The 18,626-nt window shown below is 33.9% G+C and overlaps 1 protein-coding gene and 2 pseudogenes across 1 annotated transcript; all 3 read left to right on the forward strand.

Moving 5' to 3' along the window:
* Nucleotides 1-739: 739 nt before the first annotated feature.
* Nucleotides 740-8,985, forward strand: LOC107867523 (serine/arginine-rich splicing factor SC35). Its single transcript, XM_016713803.2, has 8 exons — nucleotides 740-1,003; nucleotides 1,121-1,199; nucleotides 1,873-1,952; nucleotides 2,020-2,086; nucleotides 2,266-2,337; nucleotides 8,188-8,388; nucleotides 8,485-8,668; nucleotides 8,741-8,985. The coding sequence occupies exons 1-8, from the start codon at nucleotides 928-930 to the stop codon at nucleotides 8,744-8,746; spliced, it is 765 nt and encodes a 254-aa protein (XP_016569289.1). The 5' UTR covers nucleotides 740-927; the 3' UTR covers nucleotides 8,747-8,985.
* Nucleotides 8,986-9,150: 165 nt separating this feature from the next.
* Nucleotides 9,151-13,742, forward strand: LOC107868715 (annotated as a pseudogene).
* A 95-nt stretch (nucleotides 13,743-13,837) lies between these two features.
* LOC124885331 lies at nucleotides 13,838-15,557 on the forward strand (annotated as a pseudogene).
* The last annotated feature ends 3,069 nt before the right edge of the window (nucleotides 15,558-18,626 follow it).

Below are 18,626 nucleotides of genomic sequence, written 5' to 3' on the forward strand. Positions count from 1 at the left end.
TTAGTTTTGTCCTTATTTTTATAGTGCAATAATATTGGTTACACACGCATATTATTTTTTTCTTATATTTATTAGTCTTGTCCTTATTTATTATTTTAATAATATTTTATTTAGACTTTTATAATTGAATTATACATGATAGTAGTTTTTTTATAAATATCTTTTTGTTTCTTATTAAATGACTATCAAAGACAGTTCGATAATTTTAGGGTGTAGTAAAATAGTTACACATGCATATTGCTTTTTCTTTATATTTATTAGTTTTGTCTTTATTTTTATAGTGCAATAAAATAATTATATATGCATATTGTTTTTTCTTATATTTATTAGTTTTGTCCTCATGTATTATTTTAATAATATTTTTATTTAGACCTTTGTAATTAAATTATACATATTAGTAATTTTTCATAAATATCTTTTTGTTCCTTATTAAATAACTGTTAAGGTATTTCGATAATTTTATGAATCAATAAATATTTTAAAATCGATGTATGTCTCCACAACTTATATATTTAAAACTTTCAAATAAGAAATGCATTATATATTTTTTGAGGAATGTCCAAATGAAAGATGTGTCGCTAACTGTAGTCACAACAATCTATCTAAATTTTTATCCACTTATATAATTAGTTTTGTATTGATTGGATCAATCTAGCAATCTCAATTTTGTTCCATATTAAATGTATATATTATGTTAACATCAATTCATTATATATGTTAAATAATTACTCTTTTGCACATTAATGTCGTTAAATTTCCCTGGTCCCGGGCCCGAGTATTTAGTCTCTAAATATAAGGGCCAAAAACCGAACCTCGGGCAATTAGGTATAAAGAGTATCAAACATTACACATTTTCCTCCTCCTTATCATCATCCATCATCAGCATCCATACTAATCAAAAATCTCAAACCCTAACCACTCACGGCGATGTCTCACTTCGGTAGATCTGGTCCACCCGACATCAAAGACACTTACTCTCTCCTTGTTCTCAATGTCACTTTCCGTAATAGCTCTTTCTCATTCTCATTCTTAATATATACCGTTACCAATTATTATTACTATTTTTTTTTGGTTAAGCAAGTTGTTGAGTTGATAGTACATTACTTTTTCTTTTGTGTAGGTACCACTGCTGATGACTTGTTTCCTCTGTTCGACAAGTATGGAAAAGTTGTTGATGTTTTTATACCTAGAGACCGAAGGTTAAGCTTTAATTAGTGCTTTAAATAGTATTATTATATATTTGACTGTGTTTAGGGAGTTGATGCGTGTGTTTGGTTTTTTTAGGACCTGTGTTGTTTGTGTTTATTTCTTTTACCTCTGGCTTGTTAATATGTATTTTATTTGTGTTATTGTGCAAGCTGGTAAGTGTATTTGTTTTAATTTTTTTTGTTAGTGTTGTTTTTTCGTCTTCCGGAAGCGGCATCTCTACTTTCATAAGGTAGTGGTGGCTTCACTTGTGGGATTTCTCTTGGTATGTTGTTGTATTACATTACTGTGTTGTTTTTTCTCCACCTACTTGGTTATATCATATGTTTCGATTAATATGACACATTTTATTTTAGGATGATCTAAAATGTTTGATGTCATTAAACTAATAATATTATAGTATACGTTACGTACAACTTTGCCGAGTTCAAATTCCTTGCAACATCTGAAAATTTGAATCCATTTGATATATTCTCTATCAAATAAACTACTTAGACATTATCCAAATGTTTTATTTAATTGCAATTAATATAATATAATACATAATCTTCTGAGACAACCTTTCTAACCGATAAAGGTACTGGTATGGTGTGTGTACATCCTATCCGCGGAGATGTAGCTATTTCCATAGTCTCTGACACATATAATGTTTATTTGGTGCTTTAGGACGGGAGATTCTAGGGGTTTTGCATTTGTGCGCTACAAGTATCAGGATGAGGCTCAAAAGGCTGTGGAAAAGCTCGATGGTAAGAGATCACACTAATATTTGGGTGGTAGCCTTATGTTGTTGATCACACTAATATTTGGTCGCAGGAAGAGTAGTTGATGGTCGGGAAATAATGGTTCGATTTGCAAAGTACGGCCCAAATGCTGAGAGAATGTAAGTTTTATTTGCTGCATGTATTCATTAAGTTGCTGAGATTTCCTTGTTTAAAATTGTGATTTCACTCTTGTTATTTTTAGGTGCATCTTTTTCATATAAACTAAGTTGCAATAACCTTTTATTTAGTGGGGAATAAAACCATGTCTAATGGAGACTAGGATTGTTTTCGTGATCAGTGAAAAAGGTAGAATTTTGGAGCCTGTAAATAGGACAAGAGGAAGGTCACGAAGCCGCAGCCCTAGACCAAGGTAAGAGCTTAATATTTAATTATGCCGCTTAATGCATTATAATGGATGTTGGGATTTCCGTTAGAATATAACTGTTTGTGTTAATGTAATCTTGGTCATTATCTTTGTTGATTTGTAATCATCAAATATTCGGGATATTTCCTATAGAGAAATTCATGGGAATTTGTGATAACACATTCTTTCTATCTATCCTGTAAAAGGAAATCTACTACGATCACAAGATGATGTCCTATCCAGGCGCCGTAATCTCAATCAGCTAAGCCAGGAGTAATTGATCAAGAAAATGAAATCTACTATGATATGGAGATGATGTCTTATCTAGGCGCCTTAGTCTTAATCAGCTAAGTAGGAGTAATTGATCAAGAAAATGCCTGTTAATATTCTCACCCAAATTGGGTAGAAACACCTTTTGCTTCTATTCTCGCGCAAAGTAATGATTTGTATGTACCAGATGACAAATTCCACTCTTATTTTATTGAAGTTTAACATTGACGTGGTAGCTTCTTGTATGTTGGAAGGCTAGAAAAAAGAAGACAATATAGGAACTATCTGTATCTCTATACTAGCAACCTTTTTAGTTGTTGCATTGTAAAAATGAACTGCTGCACTATCCATGAAACCAATCGAAAGTGCCTTTAAGAGAAATGGACAAATCCTAACCTCCAAATCGTGAACTTTAAGGGTGCTTTTGGTTGGGAACAATTTATGATCAGATTAGTTATCCCACTCTCAGTGTGGAATAAAAATTAGCTACAATAAGATTAGTTATCCCACAATTTTATTGCAATGTCAAACATGGAATAAACTCATTTTAAAATTACTTCTGGGACTAATTAAACTAGCTTAAGTCTAATATAAAGTGAATTTGCAAACACATAACATATAATTTAACTTTGTAAAAGTGAACTCTTGATAACCCTAATTTACTTTGAAACCCAAAGTGAAGAAGGAAATGGACCCCACACATTGAGAAGGACTCCTGCAAACAGTTATGTCTCTACTGTTTGGAACAAACTTTTGTCTAAGTAATTTTGAATCAGATTATGAAATTTACCCAATTATTTATAGAATGATGAATCCATATTCAAAATTTATTTTTCTTTGAAGCACACAATCTATGCAAAAGCAAAATATGGCACACTTGAATTTAATATTAAACTAATAACTAAATTAAGAGTAAAATATCTAATTTAAGTGTCTAATATACACGAAAATTTTTCCAGCTCCTCCAAGTTGTGATTTGAAAACTGTACTTGCCGTTTAAATGAATATTCAGTAAATGTTGTTTTTCTTTTGATCACTTTGCACGTCATTATTTGAAGCGCAGAGTGAAGTTATAACCCTTTGGTTTACGTCACAATTAATATCAATGATTAATAGAAATTATTTTAAAAGGTTCTCAAAAGCCAGGTTAACAGTGTCTTTAGTTGGGGTGGAAACAGAGGTTGTGAGGGAGGGGAACAAAAGAGTAGAGCCTTTTCTATGTCTGGTAAGTAAGTACAGGACTAGCGGAAGTTATAGGGTTGGATGGCCTGCCCGGTTTTTTATTTTTTCCCCGCAATTTCAAAACTGAACTGAAATAAGCAGACGTTTATCTATGGTTTTACTTAATTTTTGGAAGTACTAATCAACTAGGACTAGATTGTCAAAATACTCCAACCTGATGGAAGTGAACATACAAGTTCCTCATTCGTGAGCATTCCTCCTTTCTCGAACTAAACATAGTTTAAGTCATTTGGAGATTTAGATTTTCCCCCAAAATTTTCTCTTAACATTATGCTGTTGGTAATCATTTGCTGTGCTCAGTTTTACAAATTTGATTGCTAACTGATTTTGATATTAAAAGAGTTCGTAAAATTTTTCTTCTGTAACCGGAGTGTGGAGGTAGATCGATCCTTTAAAATCATGCTGCAGGGTTTACTGGTAGAAAGTTTTGCTGCCTGCTTGAGAGATGCTAGTTTGGATCCCATGATCCTTTGCAATCAAAAAATGTAAAAATTCTTTCCATAAAAATAAACATGCAAAAAATGCTGTTGAATTGGTTTTCTTGAAATTCCCGTCCGCTCCATCCTTAATGAAGTGTGAATGATCTGGAGCAAGTTGCTCGGACTCTCCAAAAATGTTGCAGCAACCGTGTCGGATCCTTCAAAAATACACTATTTTTGGAGGTTCCGACACGCACCCGTAGACATTTTTGAAGAGTCCGAGCAACTTAGATCTGGAGTAAGGAATGGAAGGAAAATGGGGATCCTTAGCTTCTTGATAAAAAAATAGTGATGCTTAGCTTAAGTTTCCAGAGTTTTTTCAGTTGACAAGCCAGACTAGTTGGATTTATTATATATATATTCAGAGATTGTGTTCTGAATTCCAGGGGGCGGGGGGACCCCTTTGTTCATGAGTATACCCCTTTGTTCATGAGTATTGCTCACCTTCTTTCGGAATTTTGTTTTCACTATATTTGAACCTTTGGCCATGAAGATTTCAAATATTACTGGAAGTTGTATTTGAAATACACCCAAAATCTTGTTCTCCCTTTCATTGTATGTATGTATATATCTTGAAACCGGTAACTTCACTCAATTATATTTTTCTTTTTCAAATTTACATTTTTTATTTTTATAAAGATGACCCCATTTTTATCAGCCCATTTTTTTTTAAATTTACCTTTTTTATTCTTATAAAGATGACCCCATTTTTATCAGCCCCTTCGACAACTCATTTCTTTTTCCATTCGATAAGTTGTTGCATGCTCTACTAAGTACTACCCATTACCCAATATTGTCAACTTCATACAAAAAACAGTCACTCTTAGGAGTTGAAAAAAAATAAGCATTAGAGTTGACGAATGTGAATTTTATATATTGCATGAAATAATAATGATAAGAGTTAACAAATGTGTTTTGGATAGAAGAAGAAAGTAATAAGGATGACAAATTCGGGCGAAGTAGTTAAGTTGGATGATTTTGCTAGTTTTTTTTTTAGAAATTCGGGGTATAATCATATTTCATGTTCTTATTTAGTAAACGTATAGTCAAGACATAATACATAAACACACCCTTTAACTTGACCTCAATTCGCATTTGATACGGAAAACAAAGCTAGAAACCAAAACTATAACTCAAGAAAGGAGATGAAGATGATAACAATGACACAAGATGAAACAAGACACGAATTCAACACAAACACGAGAAATTGCATAGAAAATAAAGATAGATAGTGAGACCAAGATTATTACAAGATTAAGAACCAAGTGTATTTCAACACTAACCCCTAATGAATGTAATAATCAAAACCACACTCTTACGGTGACCGCCAAGGGAATCAACTTACTTCAAGATCCACCATTTCCAAGCAAAGATCAATATTGACTTTTCCAAGCCCTATACTAAGGATGACTTTTCCAAGCCCTAACTAAGACTACACTAAGGTGGTCTACTCTCAAGAGAGAAGATTTTCAAGTGTTTCATACATTCATCATTCAGAACTAACGAGAGAAGACCTAAAAAGTCCTACTTATAGTATATTACAAAAGAAGGCAAAAAAGACTACACTACCCGTAATGACCAAGGGTGGCCTTGGTGTGTTGGAAAACAATACGAATTGTCCAAAATGCCCTTAAGGCTAAGTGACCAAAATGCCCTTAATAAAGGGAACCAAAATCGTGTACCACAAAGGTGGTCCAAACCCGAGCGTCCTTAAGTCTTAAAGGCTCCAAGCAATCTTCCACACGGGTTTGATCAATCGTCGGCTCAAAACGTCCCCTCCAAGTATGATCCCGTGCCCTCCATGCAACCAAAGCTTGATTCTTCACATAGTGACTTTGAATGATGTCGTCGAAGGCTAAGGCGGCCATTGTTCTTGTATCAGCATATATACCTCCAACTTTGGATATGACAAGTAGGCAGATAAACTTGTATAAAATTGAACAAGTACATACACACATCTTATGTGACATAATACACGCAGGATGCCACGGAGGACACAAATTGGCCATGCAGGACACTACATTTGACCCATGTATCTATTTGTTCAACTTTTTGTAACTTGTGCACACCAAAGTTGGAGGGCATATATGCAAGTTGAAGCCAAGTTAAAGGGAACATTTATGTATTATGCCTATATTCAAACAACCAAATATTATTTGTAAAAACATTAATCAAATAAAGTGAAAACATTTGTAATAGTATGTAGTAGCTTATATATCATATCTAATCTATCGCATTATATGACTATCCATTATGAGATGTTACTCTTTTAGAGTATATTTGATTGTTGTTTTAGGTAAGATTAGTCAAGTTGGGTTATAAATCATATTTAGAAAAGGTATATTCAAATTTCTAAATATTCTTTGTAAAAAGTATTGCCAAACACAACCCCAATTCCAAATTTAAAGCTTTCAAATAAAGTGAATAATCCTATTTGATTTTCATGGTTAAATGCCCCCTAAGTGAACTATCTTTCTTCATGTTGTACGTGCAACATCCCTTAATAAATTGGCAGATTTGTAAAGATTTTGTTTTTTGGAGAAGATTTGTTCCTCTAATTGAGTTGATTGAAGTTTAGTTGATTGATTGAGTTGATAATGATGTTCTTTGGTCTGTATGCTTTCAATTCCCATTCCTCTGCAATATATAGCAAGCATGTCAATATGCTAAACTGAGGGTGAGGGAAGTATGTAAGTTAGTAACATTGTTATCTTTGTGCCCTTATTGTTTATGATAATCAATAATCTTGTGATTTTGGAGGTGCATAGATGCCTTAGCGCGAAGGTGTGAGAGGTTGGTATGGATGGATTTAGGTGAGGTAGAGGTAGACTAAAGAAATATTGGAGAGGGTGATTAGAACTGACATGGAGCAGCTACAACATGCCGAGGACATGACCTAGATAGAATGATGTGGAGGATGCGAATTAGAGTAAGAAGGATAGTAGGAAGGAGTGCATCCTTGATAGTATGTAGGAATGCTTTGTTGGTTATCTATGCTAGTAGTCATAGTGCTATGCTTATAGTGTCTTGTTTTAGAGTGTTGGTGATGTTTGTTGTTTCAGATAGATCGTTTGTAGTTTACTTTGTGGTAGTTTTATTTATGTTCTTATTTGTTTTGTTAATACTTCTTGTTTTTATTCCTGTACTATGTCCATTCTAGACATTTTTTTTTTTTGATCTTGAGCCAGGGGTCTATCGAAAACAACCTCTCTATCTCACCTCTGAGGTAGTGGTATGGACTGTGTACATTTGCCCTTTAGACCCCACTTTGTGGGAATATACTGAGTATGTTGTTGTTATAATGTTGTGGTTTTACTTCCTTCCATTAGCGGCTTTTTGCGGTTTTAGACGGAAGAGAACATTTGCTTTTAATTAATTAAAGCAATCTAGATTGCCAACATTTGAAAACAACTGAGTAGGATTAAGAAACCATGCTTCATTTTGATTAGATTGTGGTGCCTTTATACGTCCAGCATCATCACCTACTGACTGGCTGGATACTAATATCAGTTTTCTGGCTTGGGATTGTGTACAGAACAAGCTATAGCTTCAAATCGTATTATGCGTGTGGAATTTAGTGATCCCATCAAGGCATAAATATTGAACTTGTGTGGATAATCATATTTTGTGTTAGAATGGATACTGATGTTAAAACGGAACTTTCTTAACTCATCTGTTCCTCCCTTCGTTGATTATTTTCTGCTATCACCATTTCCTCTCCGAAACAAGGAGGAAGTGTTCACATATTTTGCTTCCCCTTTGTGTGGTACTTGAGTCCAATGATTCACATTTTGCTTTTAGCCAACAGTGGTTGAAGAGTTGTATCCACAATCTGATCTTCACCTTATCCATTTATTTATCTTAGGTATCGAGATCATCATAGGGACAGGGATTCGAGGAGGAGGAGCCGAAGTAGAAGTAGGGGGAGGTATGACCGTGATCAGTACCGTGGAAAAGAGAAAGATTACCGTCATCGGAGCAGAAGTCGCAGCCCTGATTACCACAAAGGTCGTGGGAGAGGTAAATATGATGAGGAAAGGCGCAGCCGTAGTCGGTCTCATGGAAGGTAGAACTTTTCTGATTTATATTTTGCTTCTTATCTCTCTTTCCCCATGGAAAACTATTTTCATAAGCTTTATCTAACATTTCATTTATACATAAGTGCCTCCCCTGCTCGCCGTAGCCCCAGTCCTCGAAGGAGCCCTTCTCCGCGTAGAACAACCCCTTCTAGAGATGCTAGTCCAGATGGACGTAATCACAAGGACCGTTCTCCAACTCCAAAGAGTATCTCACCACGGGGTAGACGTGCTGGTTCTCGCAGCCCATTGCCGCGTTCTGATGCTGATGTAAGTTGTTGCTGTCATATGTTGGTCTGTTGTAGTGTAAACTTGATGAAAAAACATTATTTTCTTTTGCAGGATTAAGAGCAAGGGAGGAGGCCGTGGTTGTAATCTGACTTTGGTCAATGCTGCGTATCGGGGCATTCCCAGTGAATGATCCTTTCATGTGTATTCTGCTTGCTAGAACTGATTGGCGAGACTTATTTATAAGGTTTAACTTCTTTTGTTGTACTTAATCCACACCAGAACATCTTTTGATGTTACCTCTGCATTCTGATATTATGGAATGATGTTGTGATATTAAGATTTCTACTGTTGGTTTATAGTTATGCTTCTGTTTTTTTGTGGTTTCTTATTGCTTTACTGCTTCAAAGTATACTTGCATGGAATATTGTGATCATAACCTTGTTGAAATTTACTTATGATGGGAATTATTGGCCTTCTATAGTTGGGTCCATGAAAAGTCAATGTGGCTGAATCACAAGACGATGCAGCAGCTGTTGATGCTGTTATATTTGCTGTTGGTTGTAATTTTGTTGGCTGTCACAAACTACTGTTTCTTCGCTGAATGGCTAAGAGATGCAGCAGCTGTAGATGCTGTTTTAACTTGCTGATTATAATTTGTTGCTGGTGACATACCACTGTTTGTTGGGTTGGTTGAATGCAAGCAGATGCAGCAGCTGTTGGTGCTGTTTTAGCTTTGCTGTTGTATTTTTGTTGCTGGTGACAAATTACATTTTCTATTCAAAATTCAGGATGCTCATGATCGGTAAGGATAAAAACTCCTGAATTTCTGAAGTCACACTAGGTTTATGCCTTTGGCCTGACAGTCATTTCGTTTTTCTGTCTTAACTTCATATTATGCCCTGAGAAGGTGTTAGCTGTGGTCATCTTAAAGATGAAAGAAATCCACATGTCTATGTGTAGCGGTTGAAGTTGATTCCAGCCCGAGATTTGTTATGCTGAGTAGAGATTTCAATATAACACCAGATCCATGAGTTCAAGCGTATTGCTTGTTTGATCGGAAGCATCTTGCTGACTTAATTTATTCATATCTTAAAGTGGATAAAAAATATTGAATTTCCCAATCTGTTAATACTTTGTTCTAGTGTTGTTATTTTCTTTATGGTGTCAAAAGTGTTCTTCAAGTACATAGCACAACACCTATAATTAGGCTAATTATAGTTGCACCATGTTACAGCACATGACTTCATCCTTATACACTTTGTCTTAATTTTGCTGCTTTTAGCTGAGAGCCTATCAAACCGATTCTGCTTTTTGGTGTTAATGGTTTGCTTCAAGTGTTCAATTGGATCCTCTGGTTGCTGTTCATGCACCTTCTGCAGGAGCTCAGTTTGTGTGTTTCTGTGTTGTGCCTAGTCTCCGGGGTCCGACGGGCAGAATTCTGTGTCTCTGTGGTTATTTTTCTGCAAACTCTGTCCCCATTGTCGATTTGGAGATCCGATGGATTCTGTGAGATGTTTAATTTGTCCAACTTAGTCGCCTTCAACCCCATCTTCAAGTGACTGGATGCATGTATTCCCACCTTCCGTATTATCTTCATATTTGCAATTAGTTTATAGAAGTCACATTAGTACTTGCTTATGTCAGGGGAAGTGGGACTTCTGATCGCTGAGATCCTAATGATTTTAGTGGCACCACCTTTTAGGTGAGAATATGGGATAACGGCTAGGATTTGTTCATTACTGTAGTCAGGCATGATACCCTTTGTCTATTAGGGTTCCTGTGTGGTTGTGTATTACAGCTCTGGTGATTGATGCTAGTGGGTAAATTACTGTGTGAAGCTGCCCTCTGACCCTCTCCCTAAGAGTTAGTGCCCTCTCATAGGGGTTTCAATCGTATTTCCTTTTACCATTTTGGACAAGTAACAAGATATTCCTTTGGGAGCATTTGTTTTTTTCCTCGTTTTGCAGTACTTTGCATGGTTTGCTCTTTATGTTTGGTTAATGAGGCTGTAACGAGAAGCTCGAAGGTAGTCTGTTATGGGTCTGTTGCTATTGGTAAAGTACCACGTTGCAGGAGAAAGATTTATTCTTCAATTTCACTGTGTCAACAGCTAACCGTTATTCCTGGCAAGAGCTCTGTCATCTTTTTGGCCGTGGAGTGGAGTTGGGACGTTTATAGTTTATTCACATTTGTAGTTTCTTCGGTCCACCGTTTACTTCCCTACTTTGGCCAAATGAACACAATTTTCCATACAAATCTTATCGCCAAAGATTCTTTTATATTTGGTGTTCACAATAAACCAATAGGTGTTTTGAGTTGTATGCACATATTACTTCTATCACTTGTTCAATTTTAGCTGTTTTGTATCTTATAATTATAGCCATGGATTGTATCTTTCACTTCCGAGCTCTACCCCAAGCTTGATTTTCAGTTGCTCTCTTGTTTTATCTAACCTTGTAGTGCGACGAATTTTGCTTATCCCTGAAGAACCGGAAAATGGCTTGTAGAACTCGAAATTTGAGGACAGTGATTGATGTATCTTTCCATGGGTCCAAATGTATAAATCTTCCGTTCTGAAAATTCTATTAGGTACAAAGGCAATTACATTAAAAGGTCTTATTATTTCACTACATTTTTAAGTGAGACCTGTTTCTGAAACTCCTGCACATTAATGTGTACTACTTGATTTCACTTTAGAATAGAAAGGTGTGCAAGATGGGGCTACTTGTTAGTACGTCAGTTTCACAACTCCAAAGTTTATTGTAATACAATAAAAATATCAAATTTTGTAGCTAGTAAAAGTTGTAGAGGGGAAAGCGGGGAGTAAATTGATAGAATTGCTGTAATTGTTAAAATTGAATGACACATCTGATAAGTATACAAAGGTATGCAATATCTTCAACTGCTTTACCCAACGCCTAGTTCAAACTTGTGTTTTTTTTTCTCCCGGAAAACATAATTGCTATACGTAACAAGAAAACTATTGGAGAGTAAATCGAAGGGGAAAAAAGATTTAAAAAATAAATAAATAAAAAAGAAAAAGGGAAATGCAAAGTGTGTCTCGGGTGTGAGACATTTCTTCTTCCTTTGCAACATTTCAAACCACATGGCCCGCGAAAACGAAATGCAACTATTGACAGACTGGATTGAACCTAGGTTCTTATTTCGTGTTGATTTTTAATTTTTGTTCTTCATAATTAATAATTTTTTATTAGGAGCATATAAGTGTATATTTTCTAATTATAATAGCTCACAAGTTATATGTGCCGCTTGACTTAAGAACATATGTCCACTAAGCGCAAAAATTAAAGATCAGCCAATTTAAAGCTCAAGTCATGCAATTTGTTCCTATTGCTTGTCCAAAACAACGAAATGACTTGTTGAATATATTGTCGAGTTTCACAAGCTGAGAATACATAAGTTCTACCCGTGTTACACAAGCTGAGAAATAATCACATTGACTCACAAGGCTTGCAATGATTCTCTACACAATATAAAACTTTGCGCCGCACAAGTTCACAAGTAACCAAAACAATCAACTGAAATCTTTTAGCCATAATGATGGTTCCCACAATATTTTTTTTTCCTTTAGTTTTCCACTTTCTTATTTCTTTTCACAGTTTCTTTTGCTTCCACTGAGGAAGCAACTGCTCTCCTCAAATGGAAAACAATTTTCCATAACCAGAATAATTCCTTATTGGCTTCTTGGACACTAAGTACTGATGCAGGGGCGGAGCCACCTTGTACCAAGGGTGATTAGGTGAACAACCTTTGCCGGAAAATTATACCGTGTATATAGATAAAATGTTGTTCTATTTGGTTAAATATATAGATTTGAACAACCTTAACACATCAAAGGAATATAACTTAGTAGTGGTTGGTGCTCGGTAAAAGCCAAAGGTGGGTCTGCACATAGGTTCAATCCCCATCAGCTGCAACCATTTTAATATTTTTAAAAGAGCTACCCTTCCTAAAATTTCTAGCTTCGCCACTGACTGATGCATGCAGGGATTGATATGGAATTATATGCTTTAATTGTCGGATAAACAGGTTGAATATTACAAATGTTGGTGTTACGGTACACTATGATTTTCCATTTTCATCTCTCCCTTTTCTTGAATATGTTGATCCTAGCATGAACCAACTCTCAGGCACCATTCCATCTGAAATAGGAAAGCTCACTAATCTTGTCTATCTTGACTTGTCGATCTACCAGATTTCATGCAAAATCCCAACTCAAATTGGCTCACTAGCAAAGCTTGAGACCCTCTTCATCTTTAACAACCATTTAAATGGTTTCATTCCTGTTGAACTAGGAAAGATGAAGTCACTTAAGGTTTTGGCCTTAGGGAGTAACAATATTTCTGGTCCCATTCCAAGTGAATTGGGAAATTTGAAACACCTCACTGATTTGGAATTGTTTCATAATCAGCTTAGTGGTTCAATTCCAATTACTCTAGGTGACTTAACTGAGATCAAGATATTGTACCTTCATTCTAACCAACTTTCTGGTTCCATTCCAAGTGAATTGGGAAAATGCAACAAATTGACTGATTTGCGAATAGTGAGAACTAGAATTGGAGGTAGCATACCACCAGAGATTGGAAATGTCAAAGGGCTTCTAGGACTTGATCTTTCATCAAATCATTTGATTGGGAAGATTCCAAAGGAATTTGGAAAATTAACCTCTCTGATTAAGCTTTTGGTGCAAAACAACAGTATTTCTGGCAATATCCCTGAGGAACTTGGGTCACTGGCAAAATTAGAGTCGCTCGATCTATCTGATAACAGATTGAATGGATTGATCCCGACATGTATAGGAGATTTTGTGCACTTGTTTCAGTTGAACCTGAGCAATAACAAATTTGGCCAAAAGATTCCAATGGAGATAGGGAGGATGACTCAACTTAATATACTTGATTTGAGTTATAATCTTCTGGTTGGAGAAATTCCCCCTCAGTTAGCTAATTTGAAGGTGTTGGTAGACTTAAATCTTGCCCACAATGGCCTGTCCGGGCACATTCCTGAAGAACTTGAAAGTTTGACTGGTTTGCAGGATGTTGTTCTGTCATACAATGAGTTGGAAGGTCCAATCCCTAATAATAAGCTTTGATTAATGCTTCATTAGAAGGTAATAAAGGTCTTTGCGGCAATCTAACAGGATTCCAGCCCTGCGAAAGGCCATCTACTGTGGTGAAGAAGCACTCAATGGTGAAGCGACATAAACTCATCCTCATCACTCTACTTCCTGTTATGGGAGCACTAGTACTTATCTGTGCTTTGCTTGGTGTTCTGTCTATGTGTGATAAAAGAAGGAGAGCTAAAAACGATGGAAGACAGAATGATGATGGTTGGCTTTCGATATCCATATTAGATGGGAAGGCACTGTACAGGGACATCTTAAACGCCACAGAGGAGTTTGAAGCAACATTTTGCATCGGGCAAGGAAGCGTTTACAAGGTCAACCTTCTATCATTAGGGACTATAGCTGTGAAGATTTCACTCTTCAATTGAGAATAAACATCCCAAAAGCTTCATGAATGAAGTAAGGGCATTGACTGGGATTAAGCACCGGAACATTGTGAACCTCTATGGCTATTGTTCGCATGCACAACACTCGTTCTTGGTTTATGGGTACGTGGAGAGGGGGAGTTTGTCTAATATTTTAAGCAATGAAGTTGAGTCCAAGAAACTGGATTGGCTTAAAAGGGTGAATATCATCAAAGGTGTTGCGTTTGCTTTATGTCACATGCACCAGGATTGCTCACCACGGATTGTTCATCGAGACATATCAAGCAGTAATGTTTTGCTTGATTCTGAGTACGAAGCTCGTGTTTCAGATTTTGGCATAGCTAAGTTTCTCAAGCCAGACTCATCCAACTGCACTGCGCTTGCAGGCACATATGGCTGTGTTGCTCCTTGTAGGGTCTAACTTTAATTTTATCCTTTTTTCAAACATAATGAACTCTAGCTAAACACTCTTAAAATGTTCTAATCTGATTTGCACGTTTGAATTGTGTTGTTTCAGAGCTTGCATGTACAATGAAGGTTACACAAATGTGTGATGTCTATAGCTTTGGAGTATTAGCATTGGAGATAATCAAAGGAAAGCATCTTGGGGATTACATTACTGTGCTAGCAAATTCATCTACTGTGGATCATGTGCAACATAGTGATTTTCTAGATGAACGCCTTCCGTATCCCGAAGATAGAGTAAATGAACTTTTGTTTTTCATCATCAAGATAGCAAGCTCTTGTTTGATTGGAGGCCAACAATGCACTTCACCTCTCACAGGTCATCTTCAATGGATCCACGTCTATCTACTCATGTAAAGCGAGCTTTGTAATCTCTGAGATGTAAGGTTTCTTTGTATGAAATGAATAACCATTGAAAGTTTGAAACCAAGTGGTTGTGTAATTAATACAATGAGAAGGTCCAAGATAAAAATTATTACTGAGACTAGGAATTTATGTGAATATGCCTTTCAAGTACTTTAACTACTTAAGAAAATAAGACATTTAACTACTTTTGGACACTCACACGCCGGGAGGGAAGTAAGAATTAAGCAAGTTTTGCTAAATCAAGTTTTTGAGTATGTTTTAACAGCGGAACTGATCCTGCTTGTTTAATCATTTGATATTTGGAATTCATGATCTGATTGATTTGTATTTGTGTCATATAAAGGAAACTCTGTAGGGAAGTTTCGGCACGTATCATTGTCACTCCATTTGGATTAGCCTTAACTGAAGTTCAAGTTGCTGCACTCTTCTAACAAGATCGCTGATCGAAGCACACTTGAAGAAGTTTAGAATCAGAGTTTGGCTAAGTTATGTTCCTCTGGAGCCAGGAAATAGTACAAATACCTGATAGTTACTTCAGGTATGCTTTTGACCTCAAGTATTGCACTTGAATTAATAACCTCGAACTGGAGGCGAATCTAAGGTTTTTAGAATATAGAGTACTCCATTAAAAGAAAATGTATTAAGTTGGAATTGATCCTAACTACTTAAAGGTAAATAATTTAACATTCAATCAAGTACACCATTTTAGCCTTCTCGTAGCACGAGTGCGAAGTATAATATTGTGTCAATTTGTAAAAATATATGCATATCTTATTTTTTGGAGAGATCATAAGTTTACGTGTCCCAAAATTTATATGTAAATTAACCACGGTCTCGAACAAACTTTGCAAATGTTTGGAGGCTATATGTATAAACCCCAAAACTAAAAATAATACGTGAGATGGCAAAGCAAATAAGGCATCTGCATTAAGGCCCCCAACTTTTTTTTTGTGTGTGTGTGGGAGGTGACGGGGGGCGTGGCACAATTTTTTTTCAAGAATAAATTGTGTTAATTATTCTTAATTAAAAAAAAGGGATAACTATATATCTAAGTAAATATAGATTCTTAATTATTCTATTTAGCTTAAATTTTAATTAATTACAATTTATAATCCCTTCTTGCCTATTAATTATTCATAATAACAATTCATAGTTTCTCTCATTTATTTTCCTTCTTTTTCTATTTTCTATTATTCTTTTTTTTTCCTTTTTTAGTTTTTTTTCTCTTTTCCTCTTTTTGTTGTTTTCTCTTTCTTTTTTTCTTTTTCCACTTTTTTTTTTCTCTTTTTCCTTTTCCATTTTTTCTCCTTTTTTTCTTCCTTTCTTTTATTCTTTCTCTATTTTCTATTACTCTCATTTTTTTTTTTTTGCATTTTTATTCTTTTTCTCTATTTTTTTTCATTTCTTTTTTTAATTTGTGCGAACTCGCAAACGCAAATATAAGTGCGGATTATAAAATATAAATACGAATTATAATATACAAATACAAATGCGAACTATAAAATACAAATACAAATGCGAGCTATAACATACAAATATAAGTGTGAACTTTAAAATATAAATATAAATGCAAACTATAACATACAAATACAAATGCGAACTATCATTTGTATTTTTTTAATTATTAAAAAGGAACGATTGATTTTCTTTCTACGAATACTTGTTTGTATTTATTGATACGAGTTGTATTTATTGATACAAATAAACACACTTCAATTTTTTATCCAAATACATATTTGTATTTGTAAAATCATTTGTTTCATTTGGTTGTAATTGTATTTGTACCAAGTGATATTTGTTTATTTACGTATATGAATGATAATTTTGGTATACAAATACAAAGTCGTACTATTGTATCAAATGATACATTACATATTTATATATTTTAGAACCAAAAAAATACAATTAATGCATTTACTTATTTGTATACAAATACAAATGATAAATTGTACATGGTCACGGCTAAATACAATATGCAATCAACTTACAAAAACAAATCCAAAATAATTCTTTAAAAATAAAAAGATATCGATGAAAATAGAATACAAATACAAGTATAATTCAAATATACAAACACAGTAAAATCATAATATAAATATATTTCAATATAATATGTAGTCAATTATAAAAAAACAAATACAAAACAGTTCTTTAAAATACAAGTGCGAATTATAAAAAATATAAATGATGGTGCAAACTAACAAAAACAAATACAAATACAAGTGTGAACTATAAAATATAAATACAAGCGCAAAATTTAAAATACAAATATAAATACAGTTGTATCAATGAATACAAAAATATAAATGACATGTGACTATAAATACAATAAATAATTGTGGTATTTACGTTATCATCCATAACTTGTGCTCGATTAGTCATATTTTTTGAAAATACAAAAAATATAAAATAGAACAAAAAATGATAAAGAAAATAAGTACAAAAATGAAAATTAAAAAAATCAAACAAGAAAAGAAAAGAAGAAAGAGAAATTGAAGTTCGAGATTAAAGAGAGAAAAAAAGAAAAAAAAAAACAAAAAGAAAGAAACGAAAAAATAAAAATAGGAAAAAATAGAAAAAAAAGAAGAAAAAAGGAGAAAAAATGAAAAATAAAAAATAAAAAATAATGATAGTGTTTTTGGCGAGATTAAATATATAGTGTATTTATGTTTTTTATGAATATAGTACAACGGCTGAAAATCGAATAAATCGACCATAAATGATAATTATATAAAATGTGGCTATGAAAAGGAAGTTTTATAGCATAGATCCCCTAAAAAATAATTATTATAATAAAAAAAATTACTGAAAAATTATATTTTTGTTTTCGTTTTAACCTTTTTTAAATAGAAGAAATCAAGAGACATTTTTGCCTTCTTCCATTCTATTCATCAACACACATTATTTTATTCCTTTTGAACTCTCTTTCTTCGAATCTTTGATAGGTTAGCTTTATCAAAAAATTGAATTAAAAATACTACATAATACTCTATTTCTTCTTACTCTTTCAAGCAGGGTATACCAAATTATCAACTTCTTGAAACAGGTTCTATGGTTTTAACTCTTATTTCTATCTAAAATTGATCAATTTATTACTTTATAATGATTGCCTTAGTGAGAATATGTTTGTCAATGTTGAAATTAATAAAATCTTACGTAAGACTAATAACTGAAAAAGAAAATATTCGAAGATATCAATTATAAAAAAGTTATTAAGAAATCATTTTGCATCTAAAAAGTGACAAAATAAGATTTTAAATACATGCACATGAATTAGGCCTCTAATTATGTTGAGGGCGGCTGTAACGAGAGAATTTTCGGGTGAATCTAAAAAATAGATCAAAATTGGGGTGACTTTCAAATTTTAGCCTCAAATAATTTTTTTTTTAAAATAGACTTATTCTAATTAACTAATATTTTTTTGGATAAAATTACACCTGATCAATGGAGTAATTACATAAATGATCCTCGTAATGGATAACAACTCCATATTTATATCTTTCAATTTTTATTTTTTTTCTTTTTAATTTTACTTTGATTTTTATTTTTAATTTTCTCCACCCTTACTTTTTTCCCTTTTTCCTCTTAATTTTTTTTTTCTTTTTTCTTTTGTATTATTTTTATTTTTTATTTTTTCTGTCCTCTTTTTTTTTTT

Source organism: Capsicum annuum, chromosome 4 (assembly GCF_002878395.1).
Source record: "Capsicum annuum cultivar UCD-10X-F1 chromosome 4, UCD10Xv1.1, whole genome shotgun sequence".
Taxonomy (NCBI): Eukaryota; Viridiplantae; Streptophyta; class Magnoliopsida; order Solanales; family Solanaceae; genus Capsicum; species Capsicum annuum.

Coding starts and splice junctions, on each gene's coding strand:
- LOC107867523 (XM_016713803.2), top strand. CDS start 928: ATGTCTCACTTCGGTAGATCTGGTCCACCCGACATCAAAGACACTTAC. Junction 1,200..1,872: donor TTTATACCTAGAGACCGAAG/GTTAAGCTTTAA, acceptor TTGGTGCTTTAG/GACGGGAGATTCTAGGGGTT. Junction 1,953..2,019: donor GGCTGTGGAAAAGCTCGATG/GTAAGAGATCAC, acceptor ATTTGGTCGCAG/GAAGAGTAGTTGATGGTCGG.